Below are 20108 nucleotides of genomic sequence, written 5' to 3' on the forward strand. Positions count from 1 at the left end.
TATCAAGCTCTCGTGCTGCTTTGCCCCGCAGAGCCTCAGCACGCTCCTGATTTGCAATTTTCAGATCTTCTCATAGTCGCCGAATCAGGTCTTCTTGCTCCTTCATCCTCCTCTCGTATCCTTCCATGTCCAGAATCAACCGCTTGCTCTGATACCAATTGTCACGGGAACCGAATAATAGAGATTGATAGCAAAAGATAGAGAAAGAGATCTTTGTATTCATGAATCTTTGTAGAGTTTTGATACAACAGAGGAGCAAAATATATGGGCGCACTCCGTTGTACGGATCTCGAACCTCCCGACCACCCCCAAGCTTCAGTTCGCTTGCATTCAGCGTCTCACTCGCACTCGCACTCGCACTCTCACTCTCACTCGCACTCGCACTCGCACTCGCAGAAGAAGAGATCGGTGAAGGATCCCCAAATGCAACACCCGTTGTGCTTTTATCCTTCTTTTCCTCGAAAAGCCTGCACGATTTTCGTACCAAGTATACCTGCGAGAATAATATAAGAACGTGATCGCTAAGCGATCCGTAAAGGTTAGATTTCTATCATGACACTTTGCACAGATCCTGTTTCACACATTGATTTCTGCATCGCCTACAAAATAGCCAAAAGAACATACTCATGCAACCAATTCAACATGATAATCAAACTAAAAAAACATAATTATATACCTTCATAATCTCAATTTCCATACTCTATCATGAAGAAACAATCCACTTCTTGGTTGATAGCAGGGAGAACTGTATGATGTTGTATGTCTGTCTGTCCCTGTGTACACTACACTGCTGCTGCCTTCTGTTTGTTTTCATCATAACTTTTACAAACGAACTCAGAACACAGCAATCCAGGTACTCAAAACGACGGGAATAGGTCTGGTCTACAAGGCATCGCGGACAGAATTGCAAAAAACATTTTGTTCCAAAATCTATTATAAAACCCCCTTATTTTAATGTATCTCTGTTAAATTGCCTAATTTTTTTGTATTTTAAAACTTCTCCTTTTTAACTCACGTTATACATTGACATTATTACATAGTGCACCCCCCCAAGAATTTTGCTCAACATCGACGCCCACCAAGGCTCTACTCATAAGTGTAATGCTTACCCTTTCAAGCCGTTGACCTTTGACAATTTTGCACGCATCAAGCTTGATCACAAATATAACTTTGCCATCACACTCTCCAAGTGTCAACCCATAAACTATGATCATTGACTCCTGGAGCTTCAACAAGTCAATATAGAAATTATTGAACTCGTTGTAACAGAAGGATTTTCTCTCTTCTAATGGCGGGGCATCCTCCACATATTGAAATCCACCCAACAAGCTTGCAACATCATTATTGGTGAACCTTTTTGGAACTTTGACACTGTAAGGTGTTTACAGCAACCGAAACAAACCTCATGCTATGTGACCTAGTGTGAAAAATGTATACAGAGCTTCGTAGGCCTTGAAACTTAGTCACACACCTCCATCATCTCCCAAGGCGACACAATGCTCTTTAGCTCACTGAAATACTTCTCGTGCAAAACATTTGCAATGCCAGCATTGGATGGATCGTCCAATAGCTTCACCAGCTCCTTTGGCTTGATGATATGCTGCAGCAGAGAATGTTCCGTCGTTTGAGCATCAAAATCAATTACCATCATCATCCAATCCAAGTTTCTTCATATTGAGAAAATCTTACTACAATCTGCAAAAAAATGTAAGAAATGAGAATCTTGCATTTTTATCACTACAGAGTTTGACAAATACGTTTCTTTCAAGCTCCAGCGCTTTAAGATAGCAGAGACATCACATGTCTCTTGCGCTTGCGAATGTGATAGCTCAATGGAATGTGTGTGAGATGATCAATTCAGCGGTGCATATTACATGCAGTGTGTTGTAGCTAAACGTAATTTTCTAGACGGAACTATTGCTCCAATTTTTGATGCTTTGCTTTTTTATTAAGCTTTTACATCTCGTTGTTTAGCTACTTCTTCTTCTTGTTGGCTTCCTCTTTGACTTGTTGAATGTCTTTCATGTAGTTCTCTTGCAATGATGAATAGGCAGCATGGGGATGTTTTCTTGATTTTCTTTCATTGACAAAGCCTAAATATTATCTGCAAAAGTAGCCAAACAATCCGTCTCTCGGATCTCCAATAAAATGCAGTAGCTTAGCGACATTACGAAAGGGCGGTGATGCATTGGTCATTTGATTTCTAGGGTAAATATAGCCATCAACCCATAAGTTGATTGCCTTGCACCCAAGGTTTTGTAGTTGATCTCCAACATTGGGATTAGATATACCATTCACACAATAGTATACTCCTACACTAAATTCAACATTTAATTGATATCATTTTGTCTTGTTATTAATGTCTTGCAGTGGTGGGGGATTGAATGACATTTGTGTTAGCTAATCAAGCAAAATAGAGAGAGAAAAATGTGTAATGGTGACTGCTACAAGCCGATGAAGGTGGCTATGGAGGAAAGAAGTGGGGAGTAATCACAGAGAGAGAGAGAGAGAGAGAGAGAGAGAGAGAGAGAGAGAATGTGTAATGGTGACTACTACAAGCCGGTGACGGTGGCTATGGAGGAAAGAAGTGGGAAGTAATCAGTGATAGGAGAAAAGGATTAGGTTGTTGAGGGAAGAAAGAGAGGGAGTGCAGCTCAATCTCCTTTGAGTTGAAATTTTTGATCATGAGTGTAGAGAGAGAAATGTTGTTCCACATAAAGATAGTGGAGTTATCCATTTTTCTCAGTTGAAGCTGGAGGGGGAGAAGCATGAGAGAGAGAGAGAGAGAGAGAGAGAGAGAGAGAGAGATAGAGAGAGAGCCAATAAAGGAAGAGGGAGTGGGAGAGAGTGCATATGTGCAACCTTGGAGGATTTGTACTCTATCAGAAAGAGGTAGCAAAGAATGTTCCTTAATGATTGGGAGGGGAAGTGACAAGAGAAAAAAGGGGGAAAAGAAAGAGACAGAGAGTTGGCTCATGCTTTAGAGCGATAATGTGGAAAATCTGTTTTTTGGTAGGGGCTGAAAAGTGCCTCTCCTTTAATGAGATCTAAGTGAGAGAGTGTGTTTTATATGTTAGAGAGAGAAGAGGGGTGGGAAAGGACATCTTAAAATTCATTTACCCACCTCTCTTTTGGGTTACTAAATAGATTATTTTCTAATACAAAATATGGAAATGGCTTTTTTTTTAAATCTCAGCATAGGCCTTTTTGCCTCTCTTTTAGGCTTGGCCAAACTTTAAGCATTCCCTTGAACTACCAAATAAAGAGGCCCTCCTATTCCCCATTCACTTCCTAATGCTTAGTCATTAGTCATTGTTTCGTAGCAGATAGAGGATCCCTTTTTACCCTACGACATCATTCCAAGATGGATGACTACTCCATTTGGTGTTTGGGAGACTTAGCTACCACAAGCATGTTTGCTCTTTAGTCCATTTCATTTTCCCAAGTAGAGTGACAAGTTTTACTTGGTGTTTGCGAGACATCGACATCACAAACATGATTCTAAGTATGCATACTAATTTAATCTCTGCACAATAAAAAGAGAACTAATCTTATAAGACAAAAACATTGGTCATTTAAAAGAAATTTGTAGATTTGCTTACTCTAATGTAGCATTGTAAGCATATACAAGGTTCACACTATCCTTAAGTTGTATTCCTTGCATCCATCTAGCATCTTCAAAAGGATAAGTTTTGAACTTAATAAGATACCGTCGGATAATATTACCATGTGTTAGTACCGTGTCTTCATGCCGAAGGATAGCTTTGGGTTGCATCACCTCTTCTTGGTCTTCAATGTTGGGAGGGTCTTCAATAATTGGCTCACTTGGTGGCTATCCTTTGTAGAGCTTAAGTAGGCTCACATGAAAAGCATTGTCTATGAGCCAATGGTTGAGGAACTTGAGTTGATAAGACATCTCATTGATTGGCTTCAAGATTTGAAAAGGGCCATAGTATCTTCTTGCTAGTTTAGCATTATACTTTTGATGGCCCGTAGGATTTTTGCCCGTCTTTGCCTCAATCGAGCCTTGGGAAACATAAGTAAGACCCCATTCATTTTATTTGAATATTAAGGCCCTTCTGTGCTTGTCAACAAAAGCTTTTTGCCTTTGTTGAGAGATGGATGTAGCATCCTTATTCTTTTGAAAAGATTCTTGTAAGTCATGGCTATACTCATCGATAGCAAAGATCTTCCCATGTACTTTAAGTAGCAAGGGACTTTTAGGTCTTTCTACAATGATTTCAAAAGGTGCTTTTCCTGTAGAAGTATGGAAATTATTATTGTACACATACTCTACAAGAGGTAAGTACTTTTCTGATCGTGAGTGTTGATCTACTTCTATAACATAAGTCCTTAGTAGATTGAGTATTGTAAGATTGGCTATCTCACTTTCGCCATCCATTTGTGGGTGATCGGCCGAAGAGAAATTCAATCTTGTACCTAGATTTTCAGAGAGGCCTTTCCTTTTTTTTTGGTCATTCTAGGATTTCTATCTGACATGATGGATGTTGGCTATCCATGGTGTTTCAAAATATGATATATGAAGAGAGTTGCCATTTGGTGTTCCTTAATAGTCTTTTCTACAGGAATAAAGTGTGATTGCTTTGCTAAACCTATCGCCTATTGTCCATATTTCCGTATTTCCATGGATAGACTTGGGTAATCCAAACATGAACTACATGGATACACTCTCCCATGGTGAATTGGGGATTGACAATGGTTGGAGTAAATCTAGGTTGCTTCCCTCTATCATAGTTAGTCTTTAGGAATACCACACGTTTTGAAACATACTCTTGTATGTCTACTTTCATGGTAGGCTAATACAAGTACGTTTCTGCTCCTCGAAGAATAGGTTAAATGCCTCTATGCCCCACGTAGGGAGGATCATGGGATTCATACATAACTTTCTCAGAGGGGAGTGGATAACACATAGCCTATTTCCATGGAGAAGATAACCATCCTGCAAGGTGAATAGTTCCTCTTTATTCCCCAAAGCAAGGGCTGACATCATGTATTTTGATTCAAGGTCATTAGCATAATCATCTATCATAGAAGATAGATCATTGTGAGTTTCTATAGACACCACCATTAACTTTTGGTCATCATGAAAGCGCATCATCCACTTGATTGTGCTAACTAGCAATGTGAGCTATATGAAAATAAAATTGCAAAAGAAAATTTGCTCACCTCATTTGTTTTTCGGAAAGCTTGGTTTGCGTCATGAAGTATTTGAGACTTTGATGGTCTATTCATAAAATAAACGGAGTCCCCAATAGATAGTGATTCCATGTGTCCAGGGCAGTTAAAAAAGCTAAAAGCTCTTTCTCATAAATTACTAAGACCCGTTCATCCATATTGAGTCTTCGGCTCTCATATGCTATGGCATTCCCTTCTTGAAGTAAGACTGCTCCAAGGAAATCACCACAAGCATCACATTGGACTTCAAATGGCTTTGAGAGATCAAGAAGCATGAGGACCGGCTGGGGGGTAAGCTTCTCTTTTAGCTTTGCAAAAGCATTTTTCTCCTTAGTAGTCCATGAAACTTAATGTTCTTCTTTGTTAAGTCATGTAATGGTCCTGCTATTTGAGAAAAGTTTGCTATGAAGCATCTATAGTATGCATACATACCAATAAAGATTCTTAGTTCCTTGGATTAGGCCATGATTTTATTACCTCTAACTTCGATGGATCCATACAGATACCATCTTGAGAGATAATATCACCTAAGTATTGAATCTCTTGAAGGCAAAATTCACTTTTCTTTTAGTAGAATAGCTCAATCACTTGGAGATGTTTCTTGTGTACCTCCAAGGACTTGGAGTAGATGATGATATCATCAAAGAACACTCCGATGACTTTACGGTAGGGATAGAATATTTTCTCCATTAGACGATTGAACATGGCTGGTGCATTGGTCAAGTCAAAAGGCATGACTAGATATTCATAAAGACGAAACGTTGCACGAAATGCGGTCTTTAGGATATCTTCATCCACTATCCTTATTTGATGATAGCCACTTTTAAAGTCAATCCTATTGAAGTAGGTAGATAGGCTTGTAGCTTAGTACATAGATTTTCTACCTCATGAGGCACGGGAAATCCACTTCTGATAGTGATGGATAGTCCACACACATATGGTATATATCTACCATCTTTCTTTTTGAACTAAAAGGATTGGAAAACAAAATGGAGAGGAGCTAGGCCTCACCATCTCTTTGTCATACCAATTCTTGCACTTTCCTCATGATCTCCTCTTGTTTAGCTTGGGCAACTCTATAAGCAGTCTTGTTAGGCGGTGAGCTTCCTGGTAGGAGCTACCTAAGAGTCGTCGAGAAGATGCACTGGATGTTTGACAACGCTTTTTCTTCCAATCCTCTTCCAACATTGGTTGCATTTGCATTCCATAGCCAAGAGTATTGGTGTAGGCTCTCAACTTCTCTACTAGCTTGGAGAAGGAGATGGAACTCTTGCACTTTGCACACCACACAATGAGAGTGAGTGTGGGAGAGTATACCCCCCAATAAACCCCCCTTCTTGCTTTGGTCGACCCCCTCTTATAGCTCAACTTGGAAGCTCATTGGACCCCTGAAAGCCTGGCCAAGCACACGTAGAATTCATAACAAGCAACAAGGGTAGCCTTGGACAAGTGTCCCCCTTTCCTTTTTGAGCGGGAGGACTTGATAAATGCTAAAACAATTAATTAAATTAACTAATTTATCATTGGACCCTTGAGAGGCCAACCAATCCTTTAGGAACACTATGAGGGAAACATGAGGAGGAGCTTGACAAGTGACCTCTTTTCCTTCTTGGTATCAAGCTTGCCTTGTATGAGTGTGTGTGTGTGTGTGTGTGTGTGTTCTCTCTCTAGCCCTTATAATTAGGGCTCGCCCCCTAATGAGTAGGGATTAGATTTGAATTTTTGAACACCTTACCCTCAAGCACCTTAGTCATGGATCACTTTAGCACCTTTTTCACTAATCACATCAAGCACCTCAAGCACCTTAGTAAGCAAGCACGACAAGCACCTCAAGCTTGTGCCGGGTTCCCACCACTAGCACAACCCTAGCTTACCTAAGGTCAAAGGAATTTCAACACTAACCATTGGAGGTCTTTAATGAAGCTAACCCTGAGGTCTTTAATCTCCATTAGCTAGCCTTACTCTTTGACATATCATCTCTCATTTGGGTCCCTTTATCATTGGCCATGTGTCAAGATAGACCCGAAAGCACATGTCTATACACTACAAGAGGCTATTCATATTAGCGACGCTCACACAGCGACGCTCAAAAAAAAAAATTCCCGGCGTCGCTATGAGTGTCGCTATAAGCGTCGCTATGAGCGTCGCAAATTTCTTTGTAAATTTGCGACACTCATAGCGACACTCATAGCGACGCTGGCTGGGGTAAAAAATTAACCGAGCGCGCCCAAAAACTCAGATCTCAGATCTGAGTTTTTTGGTGCCCTCAAGCAAGGAGCAGGTAACGCTCTCCCTCACTCTCTCTCTCTCTCTCTCTCTCTCTCTCTCTCTCTCTCTTTCTTCTTCTCCACACACACACACACACGAGGAGAGGAAGGAGAGCCAGGTATGCTCCTTCCCTCTCCTCATTCTAATGTTCCCTTCCCCTCTTTCTCTCTCCCTCTCTCTCTCTCTCACACACACACATACACACACACACATAGTGTTTTTGAGAGAGAGAGAGAGAGAGAGAGAGAGAGAGAGAGAGAGTACAAACAAAAACAAAAACGCACACACACATACATAAACAAAGAATGCACACACACATTGAGAGAGAAAAAGAGAGAGAGAGCATGCATAAACAAAAAACGCACGCATTGAGAGAGGAAAGGAGAGAGAGAACATGCATAAACAAAAAACGCACACATTGAGAGAGGAAAAGAGAGAGAAAACATGCATACGATCCAAAAAAACGCACACACATTGAGAGAGAAAGAGAGAGAAACTAATTTAACGTCATAGGAAACTAATTAAAATTAAAAGACCTAAAGATCTAGCCGACGAGGAGTTGAACTCAAGATCTATTATTCAAGAGGGAAATGGAATAATCAATCTATCATACTTGGCATGGGTGATAGAAAGGTTATACCATTTATCTCTTTTTATTGGCACACACATCCACACACGCGCACACACACAAGAAGAAGAGAGTTATAATGTCGTAGGAAACTATCTTAAAAGACGTTAAAGATTAGGTTATATGTAGACTTACATTAAATTAGATTTAGGTTTATTTTTAACTAGATTTACGTTTATTTAAGCTAGATTTAGATTTACGTTATATTAGATTAGATTTAGGTCTCCATAGACTGCGATGCCTGCATGAAGCGGGTGAAGAAAGCCCTCAATGGAATATAGGGTATTGCTGCCTTCACTCATGGTGGGCTCCGTCGATCCAAAAGTACTGGTGAAATGTCTTCAGAAGATAGGGAAGAAGGTGGATCTGCAGGGCGGCAAGAGTCACTACATCCTCGACACAATGACCATCTAGACAACCTCTAGTCATTAGATTTACGTTAAATTAGATTTAGCTTTATTTTTAGTTAGATTTACGTTTATTTAGATTTACGCTTATTTACGTTAGATCGAGTCCACGCAAGAATTACTTACGGTTTAGGGTTTAGAGTTAGACGAACAGTGAAAAGATCTACTGTGAAAAGATGTTAAGATGCTGTGAAGTGCTACAGCTAGAGAAGAGGCAAAGGGGTTTTGTCCACTACATGCAGTATCATGTAGACGTGGGTGTGTAGATTTCTTGTACCCACAAATATAGGTATTGACCAATAAAGACGAGATTATAACCCCGTAATTCTGATCTCCGTGCACCTCTAGAACAAGGTGTGCGGGGATTGGACATGACTAGAGAATGTGAGGTAGAGAGAGAGAGAGAGAGAGAGAGAGAGAGAGAGAGAGAGAGAGATAAGATGAAGAATGCCAATAGAATATTAAATTTGTTGTCCAGGTTATAAGTTTTTTATCCTCATTATGAGTAGCGACGAGGATGTGGGACCGTCCAACCGAAACACCAATCTCTCAACGAGGGTCTTATGTCCTTGTAATCAATGCAAGCATGCTGTGCGACGGACAAGACGTGTTTCTTTGTAGCACGTTCGCGAATTTGGCGAGTTCGATCCATCTATTATAGATCGAGTTGTTGCCAATTATAACTCGTCGGACTCTGACGCTGGCCAACAAGCAGCAATCTTGCAACCCAATAGATGTGTTCGCAGGCGCTTTGGTCAAGCAGCATATGTGAGGCCACAAGATGTAGACTCTGACAGCTCGGGGGATGATCATGCAAAGCACATTCCCAACGAGGCAATGTTTGAGCCCGAGATTGATGAAATGATCGAGACGATCATGGATTCAGAAAGGCTTATCTATGATGATATGAAAAGTGAAGCCGATACGCCATTGTATAATGGAGCACGTATGTCTAGATTGAAAGCACTCCTGGTTGTTCTCAACATGCAGGCAAAGTTTGGATGGAGTGACACTAGCGTCATAGCGCTTTTCAGGTGATCTATTACAATTAGTTTACTTTAATAGAACTCTAAATGTATAATGATCTGATAGATTTTTACACGACTCTATCATATTTTTATGTTGTGTAGATTGCTGAAAGAGCACATACTACCAGCTGACAATGTGATGCCAGATTCCCGAGATGAAGCAAGAAAGATTTTGCGAAACTTGGGGATGGATTACAATTCTATCCACGCTTGTCCTAATGACTGCATTCTTTTCAGAGGGGAATACATAGACATGGAGAAGTGTCCGAAATGTGATTCCGAAAGATATCGAGTAGATCTCCACGGGACAAAAATTCCACAAAAGGTTTTGCGACATTTCCCTCTGCTTCCTCGCATCAAGCATTTCTTCGAATGTAAGTCCATGGCTGCCCTAGCATCATGGCATGAGGAGAAGAAATCTTCGGATGGTGTGCTACGAATTCCTGCAGATTGCGTAGCGTGGAAACATATAGATGGAACATGGTCGGATTTTGCCAGGGAAGCTCGAAATTTGCGCTTAGGCCTGGCTATGGATGGCGTAAATCCATTTGGTCAAAGATCAACATCTTACAGTGTATGGCCCGTTGTCATCGTCAACTACAACATTCCCCCGTGGTTGACTACGAAGAAGGGGCACCTATGGCTAAGCTTGATTGTGCCAGGGCGATATAAAGTGGGGAATATGGATATGTATCTTTGTCCACTATTGGAAGAGCTACAACAATTGTGGATTGGCATAGAGGTGGTGGATATGAGTCGACACACAGGACGACGGAATGCTTTGATCAGAGGCATTCTAATGTGGACCATGCATGACTATCCCGGGCTAACAGAATGCTCAGGTGATCTATTGACACTCCTCACTCAGACACTGTAAATCTTGTTTTTTCCCATAGTTGATCTATTATCATGTGTATACATGCAGGGCTTCAAACAAGCGGATACAGAGCATGTGTCACATGTGGACCTAGACTGAATGCACGTAGGGCACCCTCACTGAAGAAGCAAATCTACGAAGGTCATCAAGCGTATCTTCCAGAGAATCATGTGTTACGCGACGGCTTTTTGGGAAGAGAGCCACCAAGGATGTCTGCACAAGCATGGTTAGAGCAGAAGGAGATGTGCGATGACGGATTGCCTCCAGGGATGAAGAGACTATCTCTATGGTACGAGTTACCATACTGGCCCCGACTCATGATCAATCACTTGCTCGATCCAATGCACATATTCAAGAATGTGGGTAATCTACTATGGGACCATTTGACCGGCAAGAAAGATACTTTGGGAGCCAGAGTTGACCTTAGAAATGTGGATCGTATGGAGCAATATTGGCCGCAAACAGCGTCTGATGGATCGATAAAACTCCCTAAAGCACCATGGATTTTCACAGGAGCCCAAGAACGCAAAGTAAAAGAGACCATTCGATCTTTGCGGACCCCCACTGGCATAATGCACTCGCTCCGAACGTGTTTTACTAAAGAAGGAAAGCTTACCGGTTTGAAGTCACACGATTGGCATAAAATGTGTCAGGTACGTTCATAGTGGACTTTAATATCATTGCATAAAATGTGGACTTTAATATCATTGCTGCACATACTTTACAGTTTATTTTACCGGTTGCCATTGAGGGATGTTTGTCTCTCGACATCCGTAACACAATCTACAAACTTGCAAAGCTGGTGCAATGGATCTCACAAAAGGAGATCAACGTAGACTCCATACCATTCGCCAAACTAAATGCTGCGGAGCTTGTGTGCATGTTTGAGAAACATTTTCCTACTACAATGCTAACCATTCAGGTGCATCTTCTTGTTCACATAGTTGATGAGGTGGAAATAGCTGGCACAGTTCATTCTAGATGGATGTTCTTCTTAGAGCGTTTCATGAAAACGCTTAAGGGATATGTGCGTCAAAAGGCACGTCCGAAGGGTAGCATGGCAGAAGGTTGGTTGGTATCAGAGTCCCTAGTGTACATTGGAGAGTGGCTAGACGGATTTGATAAATCCCGGGACACGCTATGGCGAACCATAGATGATGAGCGCATATCTGGGATTGTCATGTGCAATCTCGGTGTTGAGAAGAAGATGACGGAAGATCTAGAGGCTAAAATCAACCGATTTTGCATGCTTCACAATCCAGTGATGCAAAAGTGGATTTCACAATATGAGGATGCAAAGCACGAGCGACAAAGGGCACGAATCGAGTGGAGACGGGGAAGACGACCACCGATGCACTATCCAGCGGTTCTGGAGAGCCTACCATCCTTCATGAGCTTAAGATGGTTGCACAACCAATTGAAAAGCGCACAACAATGCGGTGACGAAGTGACTGAAGAAGAGTGGGAGTACTCTCGGGGTTGCGCGACCAAGGTAAGTTTGCAATGTACGACTAGCAAGTGACTTTATTTATAAACGTTTGAACGGCCACTCATAATCTTTGTTCGTTGTAGTATAAGTCATACACAGCAGCATGGTGTAAAGGTCGACATTTTAGGGTGGAACGAATCGACAAAAAGCGTTTTACTCAAGATTGTGGAATCATGGCAAAATTTGAAAAGTCTAGTCGACAACATTCCTCTGATGCAGATCCTGTTGTGGCGGAACTCACTTACTTCGGCACGCTGCAAGAGATTTTGAGGATCGATTACAGAGGATTTTTTGTCGACTTGTTCGACGTGCAATGGTTCAAGATAATCATGGAGGGTCGCAACGCTACTGTGCGTAGAGGAGAGTCTGGTTTTCTTGAGGTGGATTCTACTAAGAAATGGACTGACCTAAGAGACACTTTCGTACTACCCGAGCATTGTGAACAAGTAAGTATGTAAATAGTTAACATCCCCCTTTTACAAGTTATGTGCTTGAAAGCTCTCATGTAAGTTATGTGGCTCTGGCAGGTAATATTTCATCCTACAAAGTCTACATCAAACTGGTGGTACGTCATAGAGGTAGCCCCTCGTAGTGCAAGGATGTATGAAGGCTACCATGTGCCAATCACAACGACATCAATGGAGGAGATCAGAGAAGATGCTCAATCAGAAGCCGCTGCGGTGGTGCCAGACGAGCATCAAGATGCTACTACTCTATATGGGGTGCATGCAGAGGAGCTACAAAATAAAACAGAGGATATGTGTTTAAACGGAGAGCTCTATATAGATATAGGAAGTTATGCTGAGTTATGCGAGGATGAGAGAGAGATCTCTTAAAGCCACAAATATTGTATTTGAACAATTTTGCTCCGTGTTGTAAAAGCTCTGGCTCTCTAAGTACCTTCCATGGTGTATAACGCTCTTTTCTACTCGTGCTCACATCTTTTGATTGAAAATTTTGAGTTTTCGACTTGCCTCTTCTATCACTCAATTCATTGCGTCATTGTATTTATATGCGTCATTACGTCATTGTATTTAATGGTCTTTGCGTCATTGTCTACTCTATTCATTCAATATTAAGTTTAAATATTCGTGTGTTTAATGCAGGTATGGATGATGAGGAGTTTCTTTCTTCTTTGTCACCGCAGCAGAGACAGTGGTACGTGGAGCGTCATCGCTCTGGCGCATCATCGCGCGTTCCTACTCCATCCACATCTCCTTCTCTTTCGGAGCATTCGGCGCGCTCCGAAGCTTCGGCGTCGACGAGACGAGCTTCACACTCGTCTAGACACCGGCGCTCTAGTGGTGGCGGTGGCGGTTGTTGTGGGGATTCTGCCACCGATGCCTCCACACCGCCTCATGTTCAACGAGGCTCTTTACCCTCCCCTTCTTTGCCCGCCCCCACACCAGCCACAGCATCACCATCTACGCCAGGTTTTGCACGGCTGACTGTTCCTAGAAGCTACACACCTCTACCTACTCCGCCAGGAGCCACCCCACTCGACACTCCTCGCTTCGGGGCCCAGACGCCGGTGGAGACACCTGACGTCCGTACCCCCATCGACACGCCGCTAGAGACCCCTGCCGGGACACCCAGGTTCACGCGTCACCGGCCAGAGGGCTTGCCTTACTCCGTCGACATCAGCGGCGGCATCATCATGGATGATGACGGCAAGAAGGTGATCTCGCGCATGCGTGGTCTTTGCTCTCAGTTGTTTAGACACTACATACTAAAGAAATGGAGTGAATTACCAAGTGATTTAAAAAACAGAGTCATCAGCATACTTCATGATGAGTTTCCCGTTCCAACACGAGATGAGCGCTTCAATGAAGACCTGATGAAGATTCGAATGCGCGAATACTGCAAACACAAGCGTTCCGAAGTGCAAAAAGCAATCAAGAATGGATGGAATAGGCCAGATTGGCTGGCCAAAGAAGATTGGAAGAATGCGAAGAAAGCAGCGCGCGAGAATCCCGACAAGTGGAAGCAACAAAAGGATGCAGCCAGAGCGCGAGTAGAGGCAGGGAGCTCGCACCACTTGGGGAGCGGTGGATGGGCATCATTTGAGGCCGATTTTGTAAGTGTTTTCACATTGCTCTTTATGTTCGATAGTTTAGGGTTTATGAGTTTTTTAGTTCTAACATAATGAAATCTTTGTATGTTTTGACAGTGGTCGATGACAGGACGTGATCCCACACCGTACAAGCGCGAGTACGCAGGCATGAAGGACTTAAACGCCCTGATGGACATTCTCAGTTCTCGCGGCGGCATGGTTAGTATTAGGGTTTACTCTTTTCTATGTTTTGTATTGTTTTATAAATGTCGTTATATGTTTATACTTACCGAAAGCTGTCTTATTGTCTTTTTTTGCAGAATCCGACAGATACGCCGCTTGGACGCGATGAGACGTCTAACTATACGACGTCAGTTTAGCCGTAGCTAGATAGCATTAGTTTAGGGTTTCTCATAGCTTATGTATCATGAGACGGATTTTATACGTCTTTTTGAACCATGTATATTATTACATTTGTCACCGTAGTTCCTTTTGCCAATCAATTCTTTATGACTATGATGTTGTACAATTGTCATTATTACATTTGTCAATCAATTCATTTTGCCTATGATGTGTACAATTGTCAATTTTGCAAACAATGCATCTTGTGGGTGACTATTTTGGGTCTATTATTTTTCCATTGCACTTTTTTTGAAAAGTGAATCAAGTACAATATGGTTGATGGGTGTCAGGGCATTGAACCAAAAAAAAATTCTCTCGGGCATCGCTATAAGCGTCTCTATTTATGGCTCTGGAGCGTCGCTATAGTCTTCTGTGTAAACGTCGCTATATGCGTCGCTATAAGCGTCGCTATATAGCGACGCTTATAGCAACGCCTATAGCGACGCTCTCGTAGCGACGATTTTAGCGACGCCGAGGGTTATAAAAACCCAATGTATTTCCGTCGCTAACAGCGTCACAAGAGCACACAACCTCTTGTAGTGTATATTCTAACCCTTGTTCCCGTCTATTCTCCCACATAAATGATCAGTTTAATATGAGAAAATCATTTGGGTTGGCTAGATATTATATTTTATGACATTAATGAGCGTGCAGGGAGAAAAGAGAGAGAGAGAGAGAGAGGGGGGGGGGGGGGGGGGGGAGAGAATCTTTTTCAAGCCAAAAGCCATAAGGTATCTCAGAAAAAAATGTAAGCCAAGTTTTTAACTGTGGTTTTTATAAAGGAGAGTTGGGATTCAATGGTTGACAGACAACTAGTAGATATGAGGTAACTACCTAGTGGCGGAAAGAGATGAAGCACCAATTGTGTGCTATAGGTCAAGCATCTTAACTTAATCCTTCCCCACAAGCCCTTGGATGATTTCAACAATTGCAAAGCACAAAAAGGGAAAGCTTGAGGATCTTTCTATCTAGTATGTCATCTCTTGGAACACACTGACTATAGGATATGATGAATAGCGACTGGACTAGAAAGCTCTAGGCTGTTCTCAACAAATACAAATGAGGACATTTCTTCGGATGCAATTACCTATGCTTGCATCTTGAAGCCATGTAGTACTATGCAAAACATAGAGTTTTGATAGATTTTAGTACATTATTATGTTAAACGATTTGAGTTTATTATCTGAACAGTATATATATAGTAGAGTTGAAACAACAAAATAAGGTGCTCCCGGGCTTAGTATCCATAGCCTACTGATTGAGTGATTCTACTATAGTGATTGCGCTGAAGCGTATGAACTGAAAAGTCATCACTATAATAAAACCTAAACTGTCTATGTTGTAGAACATGAATTTACCTCTGCTTCTTTTAACTTAAATCTCTCTTTAAACCTATCTCGTGCCTATTGATTGAGCGACTCTATGGTAGTGATTGCACCAGAGCTTATGAACTGAGAAATGATTACTACAATAAACCCTACATTGTTTATGGCGTACAATATAAAGTTACCTTTGCTTCTCTGTAAGCATAATCAATATCATGCCTCTTTTCATTTTTTTTGATTCATGTTGTGTGTCTGACATAGAGCACATATATTCACAATTGTGGACGTTTCGACTGCAGAAGCACGACTTCATCTTGACAACATTGCAAGGTTCGTTATCTGTATCCAATTCCCTATGCCTATATGTTTACTTGGTGCACCACATAATTGCTACGGGGCAAGCCACGGCTTCCGCTTCTTAAAATTTTGGAGAGACCATACTGTCAACTCTCCACCATACTTTTGTATGGCACTTTTGCATGACGTGAATTGTATATTTAGCATTTTTACGTTGTGCCTCCTAACTGAAAAATGAAATGTTTAACTATTCACATTGCTTTGATGTAGCTTGATTCAAACATTGTCCTGTGGCTTGCACAATTGGACAACACCCGTACACGATTACCAGGTCGGTAGTGCATTTCAATGTTTAGTCTGTTGATGCTTTCTATATCGTTTGAGTTGGTCAATGCCACATGTTCTCCTCACTAGTGCATTCTCAATTTCGATCATCGTTTACACACATGTCTTTTAAAAGTACATGAATGTCTGTGAAATTGGACCATTTTACAAATAGCTATAGAGGTAATCAATCATGATATATGCAATTCTTGTCTAAAAGAGCTAGTTTGGTTGGTTGAGCACTTATCCGTCGTGACTTAGGTCATGGGTTCGAGTGCGGTCCCTGGTAGCACTCACGAACGTGCTTGTTGTTTTGCACGAGATTTGTCCCAAAAAAAATTCACCAATGCGCTTTGTGCTTGTTTACTTTAGTACTAGATAAAAATGCAAAATTGCAGGAGGAATAAATAAATGAGGATCGGGCTAACAATAGAGGTCGAGGTCGAAAGTGAGCGTCCAATTGGTGGCCAGGCCACTGGCGGCAAGGAAGGCGCACGTGCGGCTGTCGGACTAATAATAGAGGTCAAGGTCAAAAGAGAGGGTCCAATTAGGAGGAAGCGTGCGGTCGATTCTGACAAGGAGGCAGGTGGCCAGGCCACGAGCGCCAAGGAAGGCGCCGGTGCCGCCGATGACACTCATGTAGCGCATGGGGTCGGCCTCGCGAAGCTGGCCGAAGATGTCGAGGGTGCCCTTGTACTCGCCTTCGGTGATGTTGGCGGTGAAGATGTGGAAGAGCGTGTAGCCTATCTTGCTGTCCAGCTGCCAGAAGCCGCGAGCCATGCCTATCTGCTGCGAGGTGTTGGAGGGGCCGATGGTGAGGGGGTCTTCGAAAGTGGAGGTGGTGCCGAAAGAGTAGGGGTTGGGCCATGTCACATTGGGCGGCAGGCCATACACAGAGGTGAAGTTGTCGTTGTTGTCGACGACCAGGTTGTAGGCAATGTTGTGCAGGTAGAAGGTGAAGGAGCTGGGCCCGCACAGGGTGGCCGCCCGCGTCCTGCAGGATGCAATGTCCATGGCGCTGCTCGTGAGGGCATCATCGATCCCAGCGAGCGCTAGTGCATAATGTGGCAGCAGAATGCAGGCCACTAGAGTAACTGCAAGCAGCGCGTGCGCAAGCAGAGAGCCCATCGCTGTAATATTGCAAAGCAGCGCTCGCTCCTATTACATAAATGTGAGAAGTTTGCAAACTCGCAGAGACGATTGTGAGTTTGTGACCGATGCAGGCAAAGCCTGATACTAATAGCACCTTAAATACAAATGGCCAATGAGCTGTTCTGTTAGAGCGACCTCTAGCTCAACTTATTGACTACGTCTTTGGCCGGCTTTCTCCCTGCCGGCAGGTGCTATTTCTGGAATGGGGACAATATACTGCATATTTTAAATTTTAAACAAATTCAATAAAATACATAGGAATGTTCCCCTTCCCTTTTGTGACGCCCCAGAATCTGGGCGCGTCGGGGAGGGGACTTCAAGGGCCTGGCTCGGACGGGACCGGCTCAGGTCGGGGTGTTTCTTCAAGGGGTCCTGGCGCGGACGGCACCGGCTCAGGAGGGCCGGCTCGGACGGGACCGGCTCGGGTCGAGGTGTTGTGTCAAGGGGTCCTGGCGCGGACGGCACCGGCTCAGGAGGGCTCGGCTCGGACGGGACCGGCTCGGGCGTGGTTGCGTTCCATGGGTCGACGGCCGTTTGCGTTTCGTGGGTCTTCGCGGGTCTTGCGTTCTGGGTCCCTGGCCCCACGTAGCCTCAGGCTCCGTCGCACCGCCGGAGGGTCATAGCGTGCCCCAGGGAACCTTGCGTGGAATCCCCACGGTGCGCGAGTGCGTGGAGTGAGGCTACCGTGTCTAGGTGGGGGGTCCCCTCCCGTGGCCGTTCTCGGGAGGCTCATACCCCTTATATACACCCCCGGTTGAAGAGAGTTCGACGACCGCGTCGAACGTGGGAAAAGAGTGCTTAGCTATGCATGAGGCCGTTCGGGAGGGGACTTCAAGGCCCTGGCTCGGACGGGACCGGCGCAGGTCGGGGTGTTTCTTCAAGGGGTCCTGGCGCGGACGGCACCGGCTCAGGAGGGCCCGGCTCGGACGGGACCGGCTCGGGTCGAGGTGTTGTGTCAAGGGGTCCTGGCGCGGACGGCACCGGCTCAGGAGGGCCCGGCTCGGACGGGACCGGCTCGGGCGTGGTTGCGTTCCATGGGTCGACGGCCGTTTGCGTTTCGCGGGTCTTGCGTTCCGGGTCCCTAGCCCCACGTAGCCTCAGGCTCCGCCGCACCGCCAGAGGGTCATAGCGTGCCTCGGGGAACCTTGCGTGGAGTCCCCACGGTGCGCGAGTGCCTGGAGTGAGGCTACCGTGTCTAGGTGGGGGGTCCCCTCCCGTGGCCGTTCTCGGGAGGCTCATACCCCTTATACTTTGCGTGCCTTCAGGCTTCTTGCCTCCCCCCTGGGCCCTTAGCCCTTGCATCCTTTTCCTACTCGGCTACTCCTACCCCACTCCTCATGCTGTCACACAGGCTCCACGTCCGTCCTTCCTGTCGCACAATTATTTTTTTGGGAAAATTACCAAAATACCCCTCTAATTTGTGGAAATTCCCAAAATACCCCTCAAATTTCAAAAATTTCCAGAATACCCTTGTAATGGAATTTGCCTATTCAATTTGAGAATAGCGGAATTTAATGAGAGTACTTTCAAGAAATGATTTTGTGAGCATAGCGGGTAGACATAATTGAAGATAGCAACATAATCATAGCAATTAGTTAACTTGGCATAGACAATACTTTTGCAAGAGAGAGAGTTTAGAGAACATGACAACAATTGAGGACCGGATTTATGTGGAGCCGGTCCCCCCTCCAATAGGCATTTGTATTATGATTTCTCCCATAAAGAGAGACTTGTTACAATACAGTCTTTGTGTTCCTTGTGACCTAGGTGATGCCATGAAGATGGAAGGCTTCATGCACCACAAACATAACATAAACTTGAAGAAAGCTTTAACTATCCCAAGCCTCAATCCCAAGACCTCAAACACCTTCGAAGGTGGAGAGAGCTAGCAGGGAATGAGGGTAGGGAAGAGGAAGAAGAAACATTTCGTAGGAGAAAGAATTAGTTCCTCACTTATCATACTCTTGTTGCTAGCATACATAATAGCATAGTAATGAAGAAGAAGGAGATGGCAAGCTTAAGCATTGAAGCATGGCTCTTGGTTGGATTTGCACTCCATAGCCAAGAGTGTTGGTGTAGGCTCTCAACCTCTACTTGCTTGGAGAGGGAGCTCTTGCACTTTGCATAGCACACAATGAGAGTGATTGTGAGTGTGTGTGGGTGAGTATACCCCTCAAGCAAGGCCCTAGCTAGCTTGGGTCGACCCCCCCTTGTAGCTCATGCTTGAAGCTCATTGGACCCCTCCAGGCCTAGCCAATCACAAGCAGGAGCCATTACAAGCAACATGGGTAGCCTTGGGACAAGTGTCCCCCTTTCCCCTTTGAGAGAGAGGACTTGATAAATGAAAAATCAATTAGATAATTCAAGTAATTTATCATTGGACCCCTTTGAAGCTTAGCCAATAGGCTTCAAGCAACACATGAAGGTAACATGGGTAGGGGCCTGACATGTGTCCTTGCTGCCTCTTCAAGTTGGGGCTTCCCTTGTGTGTGTGAGTGGGTGTTCTCTCTCTAGCTCCTAGGAAAAGGGCTCGCCCCCCCTCTTGTAGGAATGATTTTGACTTTAGGTGATCAAGCACCTTACTCATCAAGCATGACAAAGCACTTGAACTAGGGGGTGTTCCCACAAGCATCTCAGGCAAGCTTCTCAAGGCACCTCAAGT

At 43.8% G+C, this 20108-nt stretch overlaps 1 protein-coding gene and 1 pseudogene across 1 annotated transcript; one reads left to right on the forward strand and one right to left on the reverse strand.

Annotated features, from left to right (window-relative positions):
- Positions 1 to 10815: 10815 nt before the first annotated feature.
- LOC147431609 (uncharacterized) lies at positions 10816 to 15153 on the forward strand. Its single transcript, XM_086493691.1, has 3 exons — positions 10816 to 11057; positions 11132 to 11471; positions 15131 to 15153. The coding sequence occupies exons 1-3, from the start codon at positions 10845 to 10847 to the stop codon at positions 15151 to 15153; spliced, it is 576 nt and encodes a 191-aa protein (XP_086349817.1). The 5' UTR covers positions 10816 to 10844.
- A 1651-nt stretch (positions 15154 to 16804) lies between these two features.
- Positions 16805 to 17422, reverse strand: LOC147431610 (pterocarpan synthase 1-like; annotated as a pseudogene).
- Between the last annotated feature and the right edge of the window lie 2686 nt (positions 17423 to 20108).

This window comes from Adiantum capillus-veneris, chromosome 21 (genome assembly GCF_014529385.1).
Source record: "Adiantum capillus-veneris isolate H3 chromosome 21, ASM1452938v2, whole genome shotgun sequence".
NCBI classification, from domain to species: Eukaryota; Viridiplantae; Streptophyta; class Polypodiopsida; order Polypodiales; family Pteridaceae; genus Adiantum; species Adiantum capillus-veneris.

Bases quoted from the DNA above. Each gene is read 5' to 3' on its own strand.
- LOC147431609 (XM_086493691.1), top strand. From the start codon at position 10,845: ATGGAGCAATATTGGCCGCAAACAGCGTCTGATGGATCGATAAAACTC. The intron at 11,058-11,131 runs GTACGTTCATAG...CATACTTTACAG, and splicing joins ATTGGCATAAAATGTGTCAG to TTTATTTTACCGGTTGCCAT. The intron at 11,472-15,130 runs GTTGGTTGGTAT...GTTTTTATAAAG, and splicing joins GAAGGGTAGCATGGCAGAAG to GAGAGTTGGGATTCAATGGT.